The sequence below is a fragment of the Hemicordylus capensis genome, chromosome 6 (genome assembly GCF_027244095.1).
Source record: "Hemicordylus capensis ecotype Gifberg chromosome 6, rHemCap1.1.pri, whole genome shotgun sequence".
NCBI lineage: Eukaryota > Metazoa > Chordata > Lepidosauria > Squamata > Cordylidae > Hemicordylus > Hemicordylus capensis.
In genome coordinates, this window is record NC_069662.1 from 16,958,714 (window position 1) to 16,978,719 (window position 20,006).

Genomic DNA, 20,006 nt, shown 5'->3' on the forward strand with positions numbered 1-20,006 from the left:
TTAGATTTTGCCAGCCAAAATGTACCAATGGAAAGTAATTTACAAATCCATTACATACAACTGCAACCTTTTATACACAATGAGAAAACAAGGTACAAAGATGCATTAGGCCGCTCGTGTCAAGAGGCTCCCATCATGCACTGCACTAGCTCACGCCCCAGACACCACCTGAGACATTTCCTCACCTTCCCCCGCACTTACTGATCTCCGCTCTCCAGGTGGCGTTTGATAGCGATGGATCTTGCTCGGCAGCTAAAACAACAAAAATCCTACCGATATAAATTTCAGATACAATTATAACAGGCTCTCTCCTCCCCATTACATTCCCTAAGCCATGGCTTTGCTAGGCCATCCCTTCTGCTCCTTGGTTTCTACATTTGCCTCCTCCTTTCCCACAACGTTATGTTGCATTTTCTCTCCCACCCCATAGCTCTAGTCACAATTCTATGCTGTGCTACAAAATTGTGTATGTAACCTATTTAGTCCACAATCTGACCATTTGCCTCGGCCTTTCCCCAATAAAAACTCAACAAGTACTTACCGGGCTCGCTGCACACCAGCGAAGTTCACCAATCTTTGGCCCTGCCTTATCCATGGTATTCTGTGGGGCACCGACTGCCAGCTGGAGGATATTGTGTGGTTCCAACCCATGCTCCCCGAAAGAAGAGAGCCATGAAGAGACTGGCCAGAGGGAATTGCTATCTGTGGCTGCTGGCAGGTTGTGGGATCCATCTGTGAGGACAAGTGTGAAGGAGGGTTAAACAGACCCAGTTCTCCAGTGCAGGCTCTGATCTTAACTGGTGGGTCACTTTGTCAGTGGAAGCACGCAGACTAATCATACTACCCTGTGCAACTGCCAGCCAAGATGGTCTAAGGCAGGGGTAGCACACCTTGGCTTTCCAGATGTTGCTGAACTACAACTTCCATCATACCCAGCTACAATTTATTGTGACTGGGGATATGAGAGTTGTAGCTCAAAAACAGCTGGAGAGCCAAGGTTGCCTACTCCTGGTCTTGGAGTTATTGTAGGCCTATATCCTGACACAGGTGGGTCTTGGGGCACACATTATAGATTAACAGGATGGGGTTGGATGGGGACTTGGAGGTCTTCTCCTGCTCGGCGCAGGGCACAGCTACAGCATCCCCAACAGATGGCCATCCAGCCTCTGCTGAAAACCTCTAGAGGAGATCCGACCACTGTACAAGACAGACTGCTCCACTGTTGAACACTGTTCCACTCTTACAGTTAGGAAATCCTTCCTAACGTCCAAGCCTAAATCTGTCTCCTTGTAATTTCAACCCCCTGGTTCTAGTCCTGTCCTCAGGAACAGAGGACAAGTCCTCTCCTCCTCCTGTGTGACAGCCATTCAGATATTTGAATAACTCTCATCATCTTCATTGCCTTCCTCTGAACCTGTTTCAAGGTATCAATATCCTTATTAAAATAAAATGCCCCGAACCAGACACAGTATTCCAAATGAAGTCTGAGCTGCACAAGAGAGTGTGGAACTATCACTTCTTACATTATGGACACTATGCCTCTGTCAATACAGCTGAAGAATTCATTCACTTTTTTAGCAGTTGCATCAAACTGCTTGCTCACGTTCAACTTGTGGTCCACTAAGATACCTAGGTCCTTTTCACATGTACTGCTGCCAAGCCAGGTCTCCTCCATCCTATACTGACCTGCATTTGAGCTTTCTTACCTAAACATAGGATTCTAGATGAGACTAGCGGTTGTCTAGCCTCAGGGTCCACACTGACTTGTTTGCACAGAAACCCTTGTATACTCAAAGGGACTTGGGAGTGTCTCTCAGGGTACATACCCAGTTCATGCATGTCACCGATCAGGCCTGCTGGATCTCACCATTATTCTGTGTCAGGGCTACACAACTTTTGCCTTCCAGATGTTTTTTGGACTACAACTCACATCATCCCGAGTGGCCAATAGTCAGGGATGACGGGAGTTGTAGTTCAGCGTCTGCAGGAGGGCCACAGTTGTACAGCCCTGCAGTATGTGAACTGAGCACACCCAGGGCTCCTTTGGGGCTGAACCATTTAGAAAGCAAATGGGCTGTCTTTCAGTTAAGCTGGTCTGATATTTTATTAAGAACCTCAGGAATTCCCAGAACACAATTTGAAAATCACTATATTAGAGTAATGGCTCAGCATCTCCAATGGCTTCCTTTTGCTTTTTGAGTATAATTCAAGGCTTTGACCTTCAAAGATTAGATCTGTATATCAAAGAGGCTGCCTGCTCCCTCATCTTCCATTATGATCTCACCTTTCCTCTTAACAAAGTTCCAGCAAATATCTTCTGGAAACTACAGACCTTTTTATTAAAACTTTTTTCACCAGATAGAAGTAGTGGCGCTCTTTATAGCAGATGACTGAAATACTGATGTTGACAACACACAAGTGTTGTTACTCACACTCTTCAAAAAAGCATTACCAAGGCAGGCTGAATATCCAAATACGCCAGCTACGCAGGCTTGCAAGAAGCACTAAGCTTGGTGTAGATTATAAGTCATTCAAGGATACTCTGGGATCCATCAGACCATCTTCTTGTATTGGGTTCAGTGGCAGAATTTTTTTTTAAAAAAAACACTGCTCTGATTTGGAGCCCACTAAGCTTCAAGGGCTTGGGAGTCAATTAAAACATTGTCATACAAAGGTGAAATGGCTACTTCTTGTCCAAAGGTTCCCCACCTATAAAGTTCACATATAGTTGCCATGATCTTAGTCCTGGCAGGCTATTTCAGGATAAGACAAGTTTGCCTTGACCTTAATTGTGCTGGCTAATCCAACACCCCCCCACATAGTGTCAAAGAAGTGGGATCCCAACAGGCTTTGCGTCCATTTAGGGCAACTAAAGGAGCTCCCATGATGCCCTGCGGCAGCCATCTTAAAGAGAGCAGACTCCCAAAATGCTTTGCGCTAGTTGATGTCCTGCCGCAACTCGGTGGGCGTATCTAATATACAGGAAAGGGTGTGGCTATCTGTTAAATCGCGCTGGGCGCCTATTGAGTTCTTTGCACGTGCGTGCCGCTGCGGCAGAAGCCACGCAACGGCAGTAACGGTTAGTTGAGGCGCGCGCGCGCAAGGGGGTGGTAGTATTCGAACGCGGAGCGCGAGACACAGTGTGCACATGCGCGATAACGGATCGGCTGCGGAATATTGGTTTTGTTTTTCTTACCGTCAGGAGAATATTTCTCACGCCCTTCCCCACTATAGTTCCGGGATTTTTCCGCCCCTGCCTTGACAGCCGACGGGGTGCGTACCGCAAAACATTTTGTGTCACGTGATAGAAGGGTGTCGCTACCCCGAGGTGTGCCGGAACATGCAGTCTCTTTTCCGGCGCATCTCTGCGGTCTCGCGCGCGAAGACTCTGCAAATCCCGTCATGCCTTGCGCTGTGCTGTCGCTCTAGTTTATTGTGGCCATAGAGAGAAAGAGAGAGCTGTAGAACCGCATGCCCCCTGGTGTCCGTCCTCTTGCTTGCTGGGCATTTCCAGTTTACTCGGAAGAAAAACACGCAGGATCTTCGCATGGAAATTCCCGGACATTCCGATGTTCAGTTGAACGCTGGTTTTTGGGTTGGGGAAAGTGTATTTGCTACAACATCATCCTGCAATAAACTTTAACTGGAAATGATGGGAGTCGAAGCCTAACGACAACTGGAGAATAGGGCTGCTCGACTTCGGCCTTCCTGCAACTCCCATAATCCCTGGCTACTAGCCCCCGTGACTGGGGATTCTGGGAGTTGTAGTCCAAAGAAAGGGGGGGGCAACTAAGTTGAGCAGGTCTGGCTGGAGAGGTTCAGGTTGGCCGAACATTCCTTACCCCCATTTTTGAAGGTGACAACAGAATGAATCTCTCGGCTCAGACAGCCAAGACAAAGGCTGTGGGCACTGAGGTGGGCCCAGGCTAGGCAGTGGGCCCTTTTGGTAGCCCAGGGAGTGTCCTCCTAAAGGCCCACTGTTGGTCTCTGACACTGCCTCTGTGCCCATGGCCTTTGTGTGGGATTAGTCTTGGCTCTCTCAGCCAAGAGAGTCCTATAGTCAACTCCTCTCAACTGTTCTAACTCTGATGCTGGCCTTTTCAACTTGGGATGCATATGTCATGCAAACTCCCACATGCACTTTCCACATCCAGAGCGACTAAGGAGTTCTTAGGGTTGGTACTTTGTATCCACACACACAAATAACTTGTGCTTTTAACAGCTGAACAAGAGGCAGGAATTCAGCAGGAGCTTTTTCAGACAGCAGGCTTTAATGCAGGTTGTCTGTGAGGCTTTAGTGTGAGTTCGGGGTATAACGGATACTCCCAACACAAAAAGTGGATTTTTTCTTACCCCAGACATAAATCAGGCTAAGTTCCAATACGGAGGAGGGTAAAGTGCTTGTGTGTAAGTTGTGTGTAAAGTGCTTTCTGAAATATCGCACAGACTTTGTGGTTAATTCAGCTACCAAAGTAAATCTCCCTCCCAAAGTAAAGTCATGGTAAGGTCACCATCTGGAAAAGCTCCGGGAGTAGCTTTCCCTTCACTTTCTCTGTATGCCCGGGGGGGAGGGGTGGATATTGAAAAATTGTTTCATGGCATCCTGCTGTTAAAGACAATAGGTGCCCTGTCCAAAAAGAAAAAAGAGTGGCAACCTTATTGAAACATGAGCATCTCTACACTCTGACTGCACCTTTCGGAAGTTACTCAGTATTTGTTATGCCAGTCTATAGGGATTCCAGATTACATTGCCACTTGTTGTGGCAGCTTGAGAGTTCACAGTGTTGATTGCTTGTCATTTGTACTCAGCTGGGACTCCCTGTTGTGCAGCATGGCTAGTCATGTCACTGTGGACTCACAGGGCTCATGGGGCTTGACAGCAGAATACAGGACAAAATGGAACCTTGTCTGAATCAGCAGGGCAGTTTTTGTTAGCTATACTTTCTGTGTTGGCTCCTTCTGTCAGATGAATATTCAGCGATCCCTTGAGCTCCTGCATATGACTGTCTACTCCCAAAGTGTCTCACCTTGTGGCAAGTATTTAGCAGCTGGGAACAACTATGGAGAGATTGCCATATTCAGGTAACCAGTCCTCTCTTAACAGAATGGGTTTGGTTTCTTGGGCACCCTTTCTCATTAACTTACACTTAATGTTCATTCCTGTCCAGCCTCTCTGCAGCACTGAGTTCAGAGGCCAAAGAAGAGAGCAAGAAGCCAGTGGTGTCCTTTGTAGGTAGGTCTTTGTGGTTAAGTGAACATCAGGAGCTGCCAAGAGGCATTGAGCTTGCTCATGTTGATTATTTGATGGGAGAAGAGCTGGTCTTGCCAAGTAGGGTCCACCTTGGTTTGCATTTAGATGCGTGACTACATGTGAGTGCTGCCTGCTGAAAGATATCCCCCTTAGAGGATGGGGGGCTGTAGCTCATTAGTAGAGCATCGGCTTTGCATGCAGAAGGTCCTAGGTTCCTTCCCTGGCATCTCCAGATAGGGCTGGAAAGACTCCTGCCTGAAACCTTGGAGAACCACTGCCAGTCAGTGTACAGTACTGAGCTAGCTGGACTAATGGTCTGACTTGATATTAGGCAGCCTCCTATATTCCTATGACTCTTTATAGCTAGGTCTCTGTGGTTAAGTGAGCATCGGAAGTTCCCAAGATGTATTGCACTCGCTCATGTTTTTTTATTTGAGTTGACCAATTATGGCAATGTCAGAAGCACCCATAAAACACAGGACGCTTTATCGTTATGTTACAGGGAAGATGCAAGACCTTGTTCCTCAAACAGTCAAATTGAAAACTTCCAAACTGAACTGTGCTCAGTACTACCAATATGAGTATATCACAGGATGCACTTTGCACCCTCATGCCAAGTCCACCCTGAAATGCACTTCTTTCCACAGCCCATGATGGTCCAATTTATACCATGGTCTCCACAGACCGGCAGCTATTGAGTGCTGGCAATGGTGAAGTCAAAGCTTGGAACTGGAGCGAGATTGTGAAGAAGGTAAAGATGAATTGCTTGTTAATCCCCATACCTAATTTTTCCTGAGTCCACTGTTCTAACACCGTCTTGCCTTATGCCGTAGGGTTGCAAGGAAGCTTGGTGTAGGAGGCCACCTTACGGGTATAACTCAGTTTTCCCTTTTCATTTTCATCCTCACTTTCTTTTATTCCCCTTAACACGAATGCCAATGTGAAAATACTTTATTTTCTCTTCAGGAGCAGCTTGGAGGTGCCAGAAATCAACGGCCTTCAGCTGAACCTCAAGGTACTGCAATGGTGCAATATGGGAAGGTCTGGGCATTGCTTATTTGTCTGCCTCATGATTGCCCTTTCCTCCCACCCTCCTCTAGGATAATAGTCTTTTAATGGCCGGTGGAGACTGCGCTATCCACATGATGGATCTGGAGTCTGGAGCCTTTACTGTGAGTACAGAGTAAATTACTCCTTGGAGTGCAGAGTAAATGAGATGTGGAAGACAGGAATGGCATATGCTAGGCTTAGTACAATCCCGAATCCATTCTGATCTCCTCAAGGGGCTTGTCCTTATTATGTCCCCCTATCAATAAATGCAGATTAGAAGCATTTGTTCAAAGAGTTGTGTCTACTTTCTCAGTCAGTTACTGTGCTTTTATTGTACACTTGGCTTCCCCTCACCCCCATGCATGAGAGGTAGAAGCTGTTTTTTGTAATTAGGTTCTCAAGTTATGCCACAGGTGATTTAGTGTCCCAGTACAACATAGTTTCTTGGAGATTATTCTTTTGCAGGCTGTTGTGATATCACAACAGAGAGCTGGTCTTGTAGCAAGCATGATTTGTCCCCTTAGCTAAGCAGGGTTTGCCCGGGTTGCATATGAAAGGGAGACTTGATGTGTGAGCACTGCAAGAGATTCCCCTCAAGGGATGGAGTTGCTCTGGGAAGAGCAGAAAGTTCCAAGTTCCCTCCCTGGCTTCTCCAAGATAGGGTGGAGAGAGACTCCTGCCTGCAACCTTGGAGAAGCCACTGCCAGTCTTTGAAGACAATCCTGAGCTAGATGGACCAGTGGTCTGACTCAGTATATGGCAGCTTCCTATGTTCCACTCCATCCAAGTTTAGGACCACCCATTCCCTGTGTACATTACTTCTGTGTTCAGAGACAGAATACCTCTGATTAATGGATGCTGGAGACGAATTATGGTAAGGGGAGTAGATGTCGTACCCTGCCGTTGAACTGTTGGTGGAGGATGCCCCTCTGCTCTTTCTGTAATTTGTAACCCATTACAAATTATCTAGTGGACCACTTGTTTAATCTACTCAGAACAGATCTTATGCTGCACTCCACTTTCTCTGTCTACCCAACAGCATGAATATCGGGGCCACACTGATTACATCCACTGCTTGGCACTTCGGGAACAGCTGAGAGAGTGTCTGTCGGGGAGTGAGGATGGCACTGTGCGCTTGTGGGGTGAGGCTCTGGCAATTCTCCTCCTGCCTCCTTCTCAGATTCTGGCTATTGGCCTTTGCATTTGAGTTCCTCTCCCAAAATGTATTTCTTGCTGTTTGTCCCTTCTTGGAAGGAATTAAATTAGTGTTCTGTCAGGGCAGGGCCTTGTCCATGGTGGCTCCTCTATGGGGGAAGAGGCTCCCCTAGTCAAGTTAGACCTGCCACCGTCTTGATTCTTTATTGAAATAAATGTCAGCCTTTCAAGGATGTGTCTTAAAGCAGTCTGCTCTTCTGTATGATCTTCTTGAATTGTTATTTGGTAAGATGTAATTTTTTTAATCTTCTAGGTTTTTTTATGGGGGGAAGGGAAGCTGTTCTGAAATGTGCTGGGACAAACCAATGCCATGTGAATGCACCACTCCACTGTGTAGCAGTTCCTTAGGATTAAATTTGGGGGTGGTTCTTGCACTTCTTTGGCCTGTATGCTGAAACTGGGATGATGTAGATGACCAACGAGAGAACTTGGAAGGAAAGGGCTGGCTTCATCTATGGGTCTCTGTTTTTCAGACTTACGAACTGGAAGTCAAGTACAATCCATTGAAGTATATAAATATGAGGTATGGAAATCTAGAAATCCTGGTTCCTTATCCCTTGATTTCTTTCTTGCTTGCTACATCAGAAAAGTAGCCACCTAATGGCTCAGTGGGGAAATGGCTTGACTAGCAAGCCAGAGGTTGCCAGTTTGAATCCCCGCTGGTATGTTTCCCAGACTATGGGAAACTCCTATATTGGGCAGCAGCCATATAGGAAGATGCTGAAAGGCTTCATCTCACACTGTGTGGGAGGAGGCAATGGTAAACCCCTCCTGTATTCTACCAAAGAACACCACAGGGCTCTGTGGTCACCAGGAGTTGACACCGATGGCACACTTTACTTCAGAAAACACAAGTGTCTTTTGTCCATTATTTTATATATTTATCATATTTCTATACTGCCTGATATATAAATCTCTAAGCAGTATACAAATTATTGCTTTTCATTCTACATCTGTCCATTTATGGATAGAGGGGGAAATGATTTTGAACTTAAGCTACTATTAATAAAAGAACAAAAACAGTTGCAGTATGAAGATGCTTTCCCACACTTGACAAAGCAAAATATACCTTTGGGAAAATTAGAGATTACTTGTTTCCAGCAAGGCTCTTTGGGTAGTGGGCTTGATTTCTCTACTTAACACTACTTACAATATACAGCCTTCCTCTAGATCCATCTGCCCATAATGATCACTTCCACTCCCCTAGGAATGCAGCCGGCCACAGAACGGGAAGTGGATCCGTTGCCTGGCAACTGACTCCGACTGGATGGTGAGCATATTAACCTTTTGCTTCTGAAAGTGAGCGGCTATGTTTCCTAGGAAGCACAAGGCCAAGCTACACCCAGTCTTGGGTGTTCCCAGCATTCACTGGGCTGGCTCTTTTGTGGGGGGTCTCATCTGCCCAATATAAGCTTCCTCTTCATTGAAGCATCCTGCTCCTCTTCTCCTTTTTGAAAATGCTCCATGGAGCATTGGGAGTTATTGGGCTGTGGGAGTTAGCAACCCCAGAAGAGTTTGCATGAGATGCGGTAGTTGAAAGCTTTTCATTCTGTATTGCTAGAGGAAACAAGGGAGTTCTTTTGTCACTAGGACAGGTTTCCCAGGGTATCTTAATTTTTCCATGTTTATCCTCTCACAGGTATGTGGTGGGGGCCCAGCACTCACTCTGTGGCACCTACGGTCAGTCACACCCACCACTGTCTTTCCCCTGCCCCAGTGCCAGCAGCAGGTGATGTTCTATCAAGACCTGGTGAGTTTTCCTGGACTTGTACCCACAGCTTCCCCTTCTTTGCTTCCTTGTTCCTATTCCTGAATTCTTCGTCTCTCTCCCCAACCTCATTGTTTTCTTTGAATATTTCCCCCTCTTATTCCCAACCTTTTCGTTTTCCTGTTTCATGCTTGGAGTTGTTTCGTATAACTTGCTTTTCCCTTTTGCTAACCCTCCTGGCCCCACCCAAAATTGTCTTCCACAGATTCTCTCTGCTGGCCACAGCCCAACCATCAATCATTTGCAGATCAGTGGGGAGGTGAAGGCCCAGATCCCTTGCATCCCACGTTGTGTCCACTCTCTTTCCATAAATGAACACTCGCCAGAGCACAAGGTATTTGCTGGATTGAGAATGGCAGAAGGGAGTTGTGGTTGTGGAAGCCTGTAAGGTTAGGGGAGTAGAATTCTGTAGTGAAGGCTGGGCCTGGAATGAGTAAGGGATGGACTTGGACTTGATAGGTGGGATTTCAGACTGCATGTACTGTGACCTAAGATGAGGGAGAGCGAAAGGGATGGGAGACAAGTCTTCAGACATTGAGGGTTGAGAATATGTAGAAAGTATGAACTAAAGCTGTGGTGTGAAGAGATCTTGGGCAAGTGAGGTCTTGAGCTTCGAAGCTTACTCTCTCTTCCGAGGAGCTAGCAGCCCAGATTTAAAACTCAGTTTACTCAGTTATGAATAAACATTAAACCTTAACACATGTAAAGCAATATCAACATCAAAAAACTGGATACAAACCAGGGGGAAATTCAGTTCTGTAAAACAGAGGCCTCTTAAAACACACTTACCTTAAGACGATGCCAAAACACCAACAGAAGGCCAGTTTGAACAGTATGTTACCAGCTCATGTGGTTAGAAAGGGGATGTACTGAGAGTGCTCCTGTCAAGACGTCTTCCATAGATGTCCTGATGTCCTCCTGGCATGTCCCTTTATCGTGGGGGGTGAACCTTTCATTCGAATAGCCGCAGAGCAACAAAGGAATATGCTGAGGGGCATCTGGACACCCTTGGAAGACATCCCATGGAAGCACTGTCAGCATGTCCCCTTTCTAATTGTGTGGGCTGGTAAGGGATTGTCCAAACTAGCCCAGAGAGGGACCAAATATGCTTCCTGGGGTAAGTAGTTCGATGGTTTGGTCACCTTGACACACCTGTCCTGTGTTTCTGCTGACTGCACTTCCATTGTAGGGGTGGGTCCTTCATCAGAGTGGGCAGGCAGGATCCTGTGAGAGAAGATGGTCATCTGAATAGGCAGGGCTCAGGGCTGTGGTAAAAAGCTTTACAGTGGTGGCTTTAAAGTGTTCTAGTGAGTATATCTGACACATTTTAGCATGGTTGTTTTGTTATATGGGGATAGGTGGGTGAGAATTGCAGTTTAAAAGTGAGAGAAGTGGGGAAGGGGAGGTTGGAAGCAGAGTGAAATAAAGTGGTGGACAGGTGTTCAGTTGTCTTCAGTTCTATACAGCCTTTACCCACATCTTCTTTTACTTCACCCTCAGGTGCTGACTGCTTCTGGAAGCAGCCACAAAATTGACGTCTTCACTAACTTTGGTTACCGGGCCTTTTCCCTCACCTTCACCTAGCACCCTCTCCTGTTTTCTCTCTTCTTCACGATCCCATTTTCCTGATCTGGTCTTGAACAAGGAGTTACCTGTGGAGAACAGGCAGCCTCACCCCAGAAGCAGCTGCATTCAGCAGTCAGTGAGAAGCAGTGTTCATCACTTAATTGAAAGGAGCCTGAAACAGACTAAGTAGTGTCTTTTATGGGTGTAGGGTTGTGGTATAAATGGAGAGAATTGGGAACTCTGCACATGTATGCAGTGAGCTGGTATCTCTGTTCATAATCGGAATAAATGTTGCACCACAGGCAAGAATGTTTAAAATGGTCTCAAATGCAATGCATTTAAACAACTGTAATTTTTTTACTACATAGAAAGATCTTTACATTTTGAATGCCTATGATAATTATTTTTGTCGTATGTTTTCTCTGTGGAATTCAAGACAGCATACATGGTCCTCTTCTTGTTGTCTTTTTACCCTCACAACCCTGTGAGGTAGGTTTATGCTGCAAGATAGTGGTTGGCCCATAATCACTCTGGTTGAGCAGGGATTTGAACCTGTGTCTGCCCAGTCCAAGTTGAACACTCTAATCACTACACCGCACTGTCCTTCATACGGAACTTGCAGAGTGGAGTAGAAGTGACAGAATTGTGCACATCATGGGTCCACCTTATCTGAAGCCACTCTTTGGCTTCTGGTCTTGTGTCAGACTTTACCCATGAGACTTCAGGCATCTGCCTCTGTGGTCATAAGGACTGAAGTCTTCTCAATAAAACTGTGTGACATTGTGGCTGATTTTGTACTATGTGGCAAATTATGTGGTTACTCTTTGCACAGCACTTCAGACCCTACTCCTCACCCATTTCCATATATTCATACATTTGCTCATCCTCCATCCTCTTCAGCTCCTTCAGGTCTTCCTGATGCTTTTTTTTAAACTCCCGGAGAGCTGCCATCTTCTCCTCTGATTCTTCATGGACACAGCGGTCCTGTGGCTTGCGATCTGGCATTAGATATCCCACAACATCAGCCAGCATCACTTCACCTTCATAGCGGAGAGCCTCCAAGGCTAAGGGCCCATAAGTGGTGTTGCTGGATTTGTAGCGCTTGCTGAAGAGGTTGATGGGCCGTAGGAAGTAGTGAGGAAGGTTCCTCTTGCAAAGGGTGTGGCTTAGGATCCTGAGGAGGGCCTGCAGGGAGCTCAGGAGAGTCTGCCATTGTGTCTTCTGAGGATAGATTTCACAGCACCACAGCAGAATGGTCTGCAAGAGACAGTGAGAGGGGAGGGGGGAAGTTAGTCAGATCTTACAGTGTCTGTTGGAGTTACAGGCCCCATAACTCCCAAAGGAGAGGATTGCTTTGGTGTAGGTCAACAGGGGGTTGGGGCAGCTTTGCAAATCAGAGTGATTTTAGGGTGGGGGTGAGGTGGAGAGGGAAGTGGACAACTGGCACCCTTTGGGCTTAATCTGGCTGGTTAAGAGCTGATTCATACCCAGGCAGCTTAGCAGGGATGGGGAGAGAAAAGAAGTGTGGAAGAGGAAGCCGAGGCAGTGACATGGGAGGGTCTTGCTAGCAGATCTTCTTGGAGTAGGGGTAGAGGCCTGCTTTCTGACCTCTGACAGCAAGGGCTGCACACACACTTCCCAGCTGTGCTGTCATAAGGGCTAGAAACCTGTGTGTAGTTTTTTAAAAAGCAGAAATGATCAAGGTGCCTGATACAAAAGAGGCCCCTGAAAGGATGGAAAAGCCTAACATTGTCAGTATTTTGCTTAATCTGCTGCAGCCTGCAGCCGAGGGTTGGTTTAGCAGGTTCACCTTGAGATGGTAGGAAGTCAAGACTTTGCCATATTCTGGCACCCATCTTGTTTTGTTGACAAACTTCAGAAGCCTCAGAGCTGCCTTCCTTTGTCCCCCATCAGCATCAATATCCTCAAGAATCACAGTCTCAGCATGGCTGAAAGAGAGTCTAGGCCCATGGAGAAACTGGTTATAAGAATACTGCATTTATGGTAATGTTTACACAGTTATGATAGTTTGTTTAACCCATAATCATTATTCATTCTTGCTCTCATGTGATGTAGAAGTGAGAGGAAAGTATAAGGACAAACAGACCCCTTCCTTTCCAAGTGATTAGAATCCCCCCTCCCCACCTTCTGAAGAGCTTTGTATGAATGCTACTGGAATAAGGTCCACCCCACTCCTTCCCATAATGTGTCCATGCACCATAGAGAGAACAATGGATTTCTCTATGGTATGCCTGTATGTTTTCAGTGAGTGATTATGTTTGTTGGGGGAAATGTTTGATTGATTGAGTTCTATACTGCCCTTCCAAAAACGGCTCAGGGTGGTTTTCACAGAGAAATAATAAATAAGACTAGGTGACCCCGCACAGAGCATCTGTGTGCTCCTTGGGGCCGGCGGTTACCTCTCCCCCCCCTTCTGCCCCAGTCTCCGCTTCCGGGCCAAGCCACCTCTCCTCCCCACCGCCATTTCAGCCCCCGCCCCCCACTTTTTCTCCCCTCCTGGGCCTTCCCTCTGTGTCCAGGCTGGGCCCACAGCCACCTCTGGCCCACTGCCCGCCTGGGCAACCAATCCTCCTGGGTGAGCCTCAACCGAAAGATCAGATAGACACCAGTAACAGTCACTGGAGGTACCTTGCTGGGGGTGAATAGGGCCAGTTACTCTCCCCCTGCTAAATAAAGAGAATCACCATGTTAAAAGGTGCCTCTTTGAAAAGTTAGCAAGTCATTTGTAATCACGAATAACAAAAATGAGATAACCTCTACAAAAGTACACAACATTTTACTTGTGAATATGCTTAAGGGAGGATTTTTATCAGCAGACACTTCCACTTAATGTTGGGTGAAAGGAGATGGCATTCTATGATAAGTCCCATTTACCCTGCAGTAACTTCATTTTCCTTAAGAGCTAAAACGGGGGAGTTTCTCAGTCAAATTTTCAACTGAATGAGCTTTGAAAACTAGACCATACTTCCCTACCTTAAAAGAAAATTTACAGGATTATCAATTACAGATGTTATTGTATTCTAGAACCTGGATTCAGCTGCATGTATTTGTACCCAGAAAGTCTTAGTAGCACCAGTCAACTGTTTGGTCAAGAGGAAGGGAGGTGAAATCCAGGTCCCCTGACAGCTTCCTGGTGCTGTTCCTGACTGAACTCTGCATATACACCACCTGCATGATGAATCAGGTTGGGGAACAAGGCACACAGCTCAGATAGAGCGATTCCTTGTCCAGCTGCACCCAGGGTGCCAGTAGCTGGATGGGAGTGAAGGAACTTGATTAAAAGCAGGGTCTCAAGTGATGAAACTAGCCAATTGCTATTAAATGTCATCATTAAGACTTAAGATATATCTTGGGGGGGTGGGTTAAGGATTTCTCAAAGTTGAATTTCAAAAATCTATAGGGAACTGAAGCAAAATCCAGAGAGAGCTGATTCAAAAAGTCAAATTTTGAAGTCTAAAGTTGTGGCCTGATTGGAATGTGTGCAGCATTTTTGTTTCAGCTTCAGCCTCTATATCCTGCCCACCTCTGTTCCTCCATCTTGCTGACTAGAGGATTATTTGGTTTTGATTTGATTTATTTACCTCCAAAATCCTCCCTTGGGTACCAATTCTGGACCAACTTCCCGAACAGCTGCTCCTTTCTGGAGGAAGCTTTTCTTTTCATTGGTCAAGTCCCCGTCCCACCAGTCAGAAAGATGGGTGAGATCCTCCCTCAGCCACTGGCTGGAGAGCTTGATAGCACCCTGAATGGCAGGCATCAAGTTCACGGGAACAGTTTCAATCCCTTCATCAAAGGTCAGCTGTATGGCTGGACCATCCAAATCCAGGGCTTCTAATCTGGTGTTCTCTTTAGGAGAAGATAGCAAATAAGAGGCAGAGGAAAGGATAACATTTATTTCATGCATTTTTTAAAAGTTCTTTTTGGAGGGGAAAGTTTACTCAAGCAGTATACAACCTAAAAGTAGTAATAAAATAAGGGAACATGTTTTCTCTAGTGGGGGAAATGAAGATAGCAGGCACGTTTTGGAAGAGGCATTCCCCTTCCTTTTTGCTTTGGAGGAAATCACACATGTATGAAATCACACATGTATGTGTGCCATCTAAAAACAAGGGAAGTATTTTTCTTCCAACTATTATATGAAAACTTAAGCAGATTTAATCAATCAATGCAAACATTTGATTAGCTATGATTTCTTTAATGGGATGGCAGCCCTACAGTAAAGTCATCATAACATTAGTGGAGTGTAATAAAAACATTGGCATCTGTGTAAAAAACAGCAGGGAGGATGCTCTTTTATTCAGCTGAGGGATGTACAGCGAAGCAGTCTGGTAGGTCTCTTCTAGGAGAGTGCCCTAGGTCTGTGTTAAGCTAAAGTGCCATTGAGTTGTCAACTCCTAGCGACCACAGAGCCAAGTAGTTGTCTGGTAGAATACAGGAGAGGTTTACCATTACCATCTCCTGTGCAGTATGAGATGATGCTTTTCAGCATCTTCCTATATCGCTGCTGCCTGATATAGGTGTTTCCCATAGTCTGGGAAACATACCAGCGGCTATTCGAACCAGCAACCTCTTGCTCGCTAGGCAAGTTACCTCCCCGCTGTGCCATTAGGTGGCTAGGTCTTGTGGTACCCCCATTGAAAGTTGCCTACTCTGAGCCTTGGGATATCCACTCATGCCATTGCTACATATTTATTCCAAGGACTGTGCCCAGGTTCCCATCTCATTCTTTAGTCCCCTGCATTATAGTTCTTTCAATGCACTTTAAAAAAAAAGTTAGAAGAAGAGTTCTGACGGAACGTCATAGTTGCTGGCTAAAGACTTCCACATCTGAAAGAATAAGTAATTTTAAAAAATAAACTCACGTCTTGTTCTATCATCTATTTTCGGTACTTTTGAGGGGAACAGTCTTTGCTGGAAAACAGGATCTAGTTGTTGACAGGGGGAAGAGTATCAATGCAAGGAACATACACTGGTTTGTTATTTTTAAAATATTCTCTGTTAAAAACCTGTAAATTAGAAATTGACAAATAGAGGCCCAGTCCAGAAGCTTCTTGTTTGACACCCATCATAGGTTTTTACCCCAGTGCTTAGGAATCAATATTTAAATCTGAATTTTTAAAAAAAGACTGGACTTACCATTTTGCCGAGGATGGGTATATGCTGGGGAAAAGGCATGAAAGAAAAATATGAAAAGATGAGTTAAGGGGGAATTGGTCATAGGTTAGTATTAAGGTTCTATCCCATATTTTCTTTGTATAGCTCAATGTACATTTTATTTATTACATTTTTATTCCAGCTAACCTCCAAAGCACTCTGACTGGTACATATAGTTCCACCTCTTTTATTCTTATAACAGTCCTGTGAGGTAGGATAGGCAGAGTGACTGGTCCAAAGTCTTCATAGGAACATAGGAAGCTGCCATATACTGAGTCAGACCATAAGTCCATCTAGCTTTGTATTGTCTGCACAGACTGGCAGCGGCTTCTCCAAGGCTGCAGGCAGGAATCTCTCTCAGCCCTATCTTGGAGATGCCAGGGAGCAAATTTGGAACCTTCTGCTCTTCCCAGAGTGGCTCCGTCCCTTAGGGGAATATCTTACAGTGCTCACACATCAAGTCTCCCATTCATATGCAACCAGGGTGGACCCTGCTTAGCTAAGGGGACAAGTCATGCTTGCTACCGCAAGACCAACTCTCCTCTCCATTCAATGAATTTAGTTGAGTGGAGATTTTAACTTGAGCCTCCAACATCCTTGCCTGCCATCCTAAGCACGACACTACAGTGGCTCTCTAACAACAGCAAAAAATTATTTTAATAATTGTTTGTGTGACATACAGAACTTCAGCAAGTATGAGTTTTCTTGGCATAGAAATTCAGGGAGAAGTCTACTGAAAATTCCTTTAAGGAGCAGGTAGCAATTAAATCTCTCGGGAAGGAACAGAAAGTAGTGTCTACATAGAACAAAGACTCTAAGTTTACTCTCTAGCTCAGGGATTCTCAATGTGTGGGTCCCCAGATGTAATTGGACTTCAATTCCCATAATTCCCAACCAAAGGCCACTGGGGCTGGGGATTATGGGAGTTGGAGTCCAATAACATCTGAGGACCCAATGCTGAGAAACCCTGCTCTAGCTAACCCTGTATGCTGGTACTCAGCTGTGGGAGCCTCCGGGTTCTCTGCACTGCCCTGTTATATCCTGGCTGTACCTGGGTCCAAGGCCATTTCTACATATTGGTGGAAGTCTCTCAGGATTTGAATAGGGTCCAAGTTGTGGTGACTGAGGCTCTCCTGGGAAAAGAGAAGCAAAGTGGGGGGTTGGAGAGGTTCTACTTACCAGCCCTAGAAAAGAAATCCAAAAGGAGGAAGAGCAGCTCCATAAATTAATAGTGATCTGGAATTTGTCCTCTGGGTCTTCTGGGCTACTTCCCACATTGTTCAAGTTTGTCACAGAAAACATACCTTATAGAGAATTGCAGCTTAGCTGTGTGTGGTAATACAAGTGTTCACAAACACAGGTTATCTTTGCTTCATGTTCACATTTTATATTTTCTCCCTAAAACAGCTTGTATCTACACCTTAAATGCATTGTTGGCCCTAGCCAGAACTCAGAAGAAGCCTGGATGAGGGAGTTAGGGTCGGTGGTCACATCCTGGATTTCTTAGGGGAACATCGTTTGTGAAGGAAAATGTAGGTAATCTTGCCTAAGGCATGACAAATGCCATGCGGACTTCGTGGTTTTAGCAGGCATTATATCAGTCCCCACATATATGCATAATCTGTGTGTGTGTGTGTGTGTGTGTGTGTGTGTGTGTGTGTGTGTATGTATGTGTATAATTAGCTAAGATGTACCCGTGACTAATCCCATATGTGGCAGCTATCGTGAGAGTTTGCGAGCGAGCAAGCTGCCAGGAGGAGGAGAGAAAGCTGCGGTGGCGGGCGGGGGGAGAAAGTGGAGAGAAAGCTGCCGGTGGCGCTGGGGAGGGGGAGAGAAAGCGGCGGTGGCACCCAGGGGGAGGGGAAGAGAAAGCTGGGTGCAGCGTGGGGAGAGAAAAAGCGGTGGCGGTGCTGGGTGGAGAGAGAGAGAGTGGCGTCAGTGCCGGGGTGGGGGGAGGGAAAGTGGTGACAGTGCCGGGGTGGAGGGGGGAGAGAGCTGAGAATGAGGGGGGGGGGGAAGGAGGGGGGAAGAAAAAAAGTACAACTAGAGGCGCAGATGCTCTGTGCCTGGGACAGCTAGAATTTAATAATTTCTGTTGTTATTTTTGTATCCAGTGTGGGCTGTAAGAAGAGAGAGTTGTACTTGAATCGGAAAGATCCCCTCCTCAATCTACAGGATTCAGGTTGGGACACTCTGGTGTTCACCTTCTCCGTCTGTAAAATGGGGATGATGATAGCAACCAACCTCAAGGTTGTCTTGAGAGTGAGTGCTATAGACTTAATGAAGGGCTTTGTAAAGGAAATGTAGCATCCATGATCTTGATCTAACTGGCACTTTACTCTGTTTTAATATCATACTTTACTACAAATCAAAATGTTTTGCTTCCTACCCTGAGCTTCAGAGGATGAAGCACCAAGTGGGGCTTCCTGGCATGCCCCTCACAAAACAGACACACGTGTTCATCACATGTCAGCAGTGTATATGGAATTACAGCCTGACCATTATTTAAAGAAAAATTAATATTTACCTTAACATCAACAACAGTGAAGTTAATGGAATGAGAAAATTGTTCTTTCTAGTTCTTAGGGCAACAGAGAAACTGTCAAATCCCTACCTTGCACTCCTCGAATTCTTCCTCCTCTGTATCCTCATCCTCCTGCTTGTGACAATGGACCTCCAGGTAAGTCTCTCCCATAGCTTCAAGGTCCACCAGGACTCTGGTGCCCGAGCGAGACACAGGCACCCCTTTGTCACGGAAGATGAAGGTGGGGAGCTTATGTTCATAACTGCTCGAATCTTTGGCGATGCCCCCACTGATGAGGGCCAACTTGGGGTTAAACCTCACCGGGATGAGAAAGTCGAAGTTATTGGAACTCTCTTCTGTCTGAAGGTGCAACCCTTCCCTGTAGCTGCCCACCAGGATGGGGTCCTTGGGGTACAGCCCAGTGCTGGACTCGTAGGCCCACTTCACCAGCTTTCCCACGGTGCTCTTCACCACAAAGAAGTTCTTCCCCACCCTCCAGTTCTTGTCTCCTGGGAGGAAGACCTTGGCTGTGAAGAACTGCTGCAGCCACCTCTCTCCTTCAGGTAGATCCTCCGTGCTCATCTTCACGGTCTATTTTATAGCCTTTCTGGTTCCCTCTCAACTTTTGCTTTCCCTTTCAAGCCATCCCTTCCCTCCCACTGGCTGATTCGCTAGTTGGGACTTCCGTCCTTGACAGTGGCTGGGGGCGGCGGCGAGGGGCAAACAAGTTAGGCTAGAACCTTTTGCCAGAATGTTTACGTCCTGCTGGTGAAAGGCAAAGGGGCAGGAGGCACAGTTCATTCTCAGCTTGCACTCGCAGAGCTTCCCTGCTAATCTGCAGGTAAACACAGGGAAACAAGGGAAGAAGGAAAAGGCAGGCAGTAGTGAGCGGAGCTACTGCGCGTGCTCTCTCGCTGGCTTGATGATCGCTCCTAAAAAGACTTGAGTTCTCCGAGACACATCCTGTTGGCTGTAGCAAATGATGGAAAATTAAACCAGCTGTTGAAAAGTGTCACCATAAAATATTCATCCCGAGTTGTTGGCAAAGAAGTGGGGATCGAAAGGAAAACTGGAAGCCATAATTGCTCCTCCCCCCCCCCGCCGCGCCCCCGCTAAATGGCACAGTGGGGAAATGCTTGACAAGCAGAAGGTTGCCGGTTCGAATCCCTGCCTGCACTATAGCGGGCAGCAGCGATATAGGGAGCTGCTGAAAGGCATCATCTCATACTACGTGGGAGAAGGCAATGGTAAACCCCTCCTGCACTCTAACAAAGAAAACCACAGGGCTGGCAAAATCTCCATCACAGAAGAAAATCACAAGAAAGAAAGCAGTCGTGACTGTGAGAAGTCAAGGCTGGTTGCGCTACTTTTGATTACATGTGAAGGATACCATTGCCTCTTTGAGTGCTTTCTTCTCATGTTAAACGGTGTGGGGCAACAGCTCTCTGCAAATAGAA

The 20,006-nt window shown here is 46.2% G+C and overlaps 3 protein-coding genes across 7 annotated transcripts in view; 1 reads left to right on the top strand and 2 right to left on the bottom strand.

The window, feature by feature from the left end:
- Window positions 1-3,419, bottom strand: part of LOC128329491 (uncharacterized) — a 5,648-nt gene extending 2,229 nt beyond the window's left edge. The window contains exons 1-3 of one of the 3 annotated variants that reach the window (XM_053260823.1): window positions 3,197-3,419; window positions 542-732; window positions 202-269 (exon numbers count right to left, since the gene is read on the bottom strand). In XM_053260823.1, the coding sequence (XP_053116798.1) occupies window positions 202-269; window positions 542-732; window positions 3,197-3,404 (467 nt within the window). In that variant the 5' untranslated portion in view covers window positions 3,405-3,419. Of the gene's footprint in view, window positions 1-201; window positions 270-541; window positions 733-2,284; window positions 2,403-2,432; window positions 3,046-3,196 lie in introns of those variants that run through there. The other 2 variants (XM_053260824.1, XM_053260825.1) reach the window with 2 other exon arrangements.
- On the top strand, window positions 2,931-11,238 carry THOC6 (THO complex subunit 6). 3 transcript variants are annotated; one of them, XM_053260819.1, is made up of 13 exons: window positions 2,931-3,079; window positions 4,967-5,082; window positions 5,169-5,233; window positions 5,899-6,002; window positions 6,085-6,122; window positions 6,218-6,266; window positions 6,352-6,423; window positions 7,341-7,443; window positions 7,990-8,039; window positions 8,724-8,786; window positions 9,156-9,266; window positions 9,490-9,618; window positions 10,785-11,238. In XM_053260819.1, the coding sequence occupies exons 1-13, from the start codon at window positions 2,945-2,947 to the stop codon at window positions 10,866-10,868; spliced, it is 1,119 nt and encodes a 372-aa protein (XP_053116794.1). In that variant the 5' UTR covers window positions 2,931-2,944; the 3' UTR covers window positions 10,869-11,238. The 3 variants fall into 3 exon arrangements, with proteins under 3 accessions (XP_053116794.1, XP_053116796.1, XP_053116795.1); XM_053260821.1 differs by lacking the exon at window positions 2,931-3,079 and adding an exon at window positions 3,099-3,273; XM_053260820.1 differs by lacking the exon at window positions 2,931-3,079 and adding an exon at window positions 3,411-3,571.
- Window positions 11,184-19,405, bottom strand: LOC128329488 (uncharacterized). The gene is made up of 7 exons (XM_053260818.1): window positions 18,640-19,405; window positions 17,077-17,158; window positions 16,008-16,031; window positions 15,734-15,796; window positions 14,453-14,717; window positions 12,661-12,811; window positions 11,184-12,107 (listed from the first exon to the last, which is right to left on the bottom strand). The coding sequence occupies exons 1-7, from the start codon at window positions 19,129-19,131 to the stop codon at window positions 11,694-11,696; spliced, it is 1,491 nt and encodes a 496-aa protein (XP_053116793.1). The 5' UTR covers window positions 19,132-19,405; the 3' UTR covers window positions 11,184-11,693.
- Between the last annotated feature and the right edge of the window lie 601 nt (window positions 19,406-20,006).

Excerpts from the sequence above, each read along its gene's own strand:
- THOC6 (XM_053260819.1), top strand. The coding sequence starts at position 2,945 with ATGTCCTGCCGCAACTCGGTGGGCGTATCTAATATACAGGAAAGGGTG. Across the intron at positions 6,267-6,351 it reads GCCTTCAGCTGAACCTCAAG|GATAATAGTCTTTTAATGGC; the intron begins GTACTGCAATGG and ends ACCCTCCTCTAG. Across the intron at positions 9,267-9,489 it reads TGATGTTCTATCAAGACCTG|ATTCTCTCTGCTGGCCACAG; the intron begins GTGAGTTTTCCT and ends TGTCTTCCACAG.
- LOC128329488 (XM_053260818.1), bottom strand. The coding sequence starts at position 19,131 with ATGAGCACGGAGGATCTACCTGAAGGAGAGAGGTGGCTGCAGCAGTTC. Across the intron at positions 16,032-17,076 it reads AGAAATGGCCTTGGACCCAG|CATATACCCATCCTCGGCAA; the intron begins GTACAGCCAGGA and ends CCTTTTCCCCAG. Across the intron at positions 12,108-12,660 it reads TGACTTCCTACCATCTCAAG|ACCATTCTGCTGTGGTGCTG; the intron begins GTGAACCTGCTA and ends TGTCTCTTGCAG.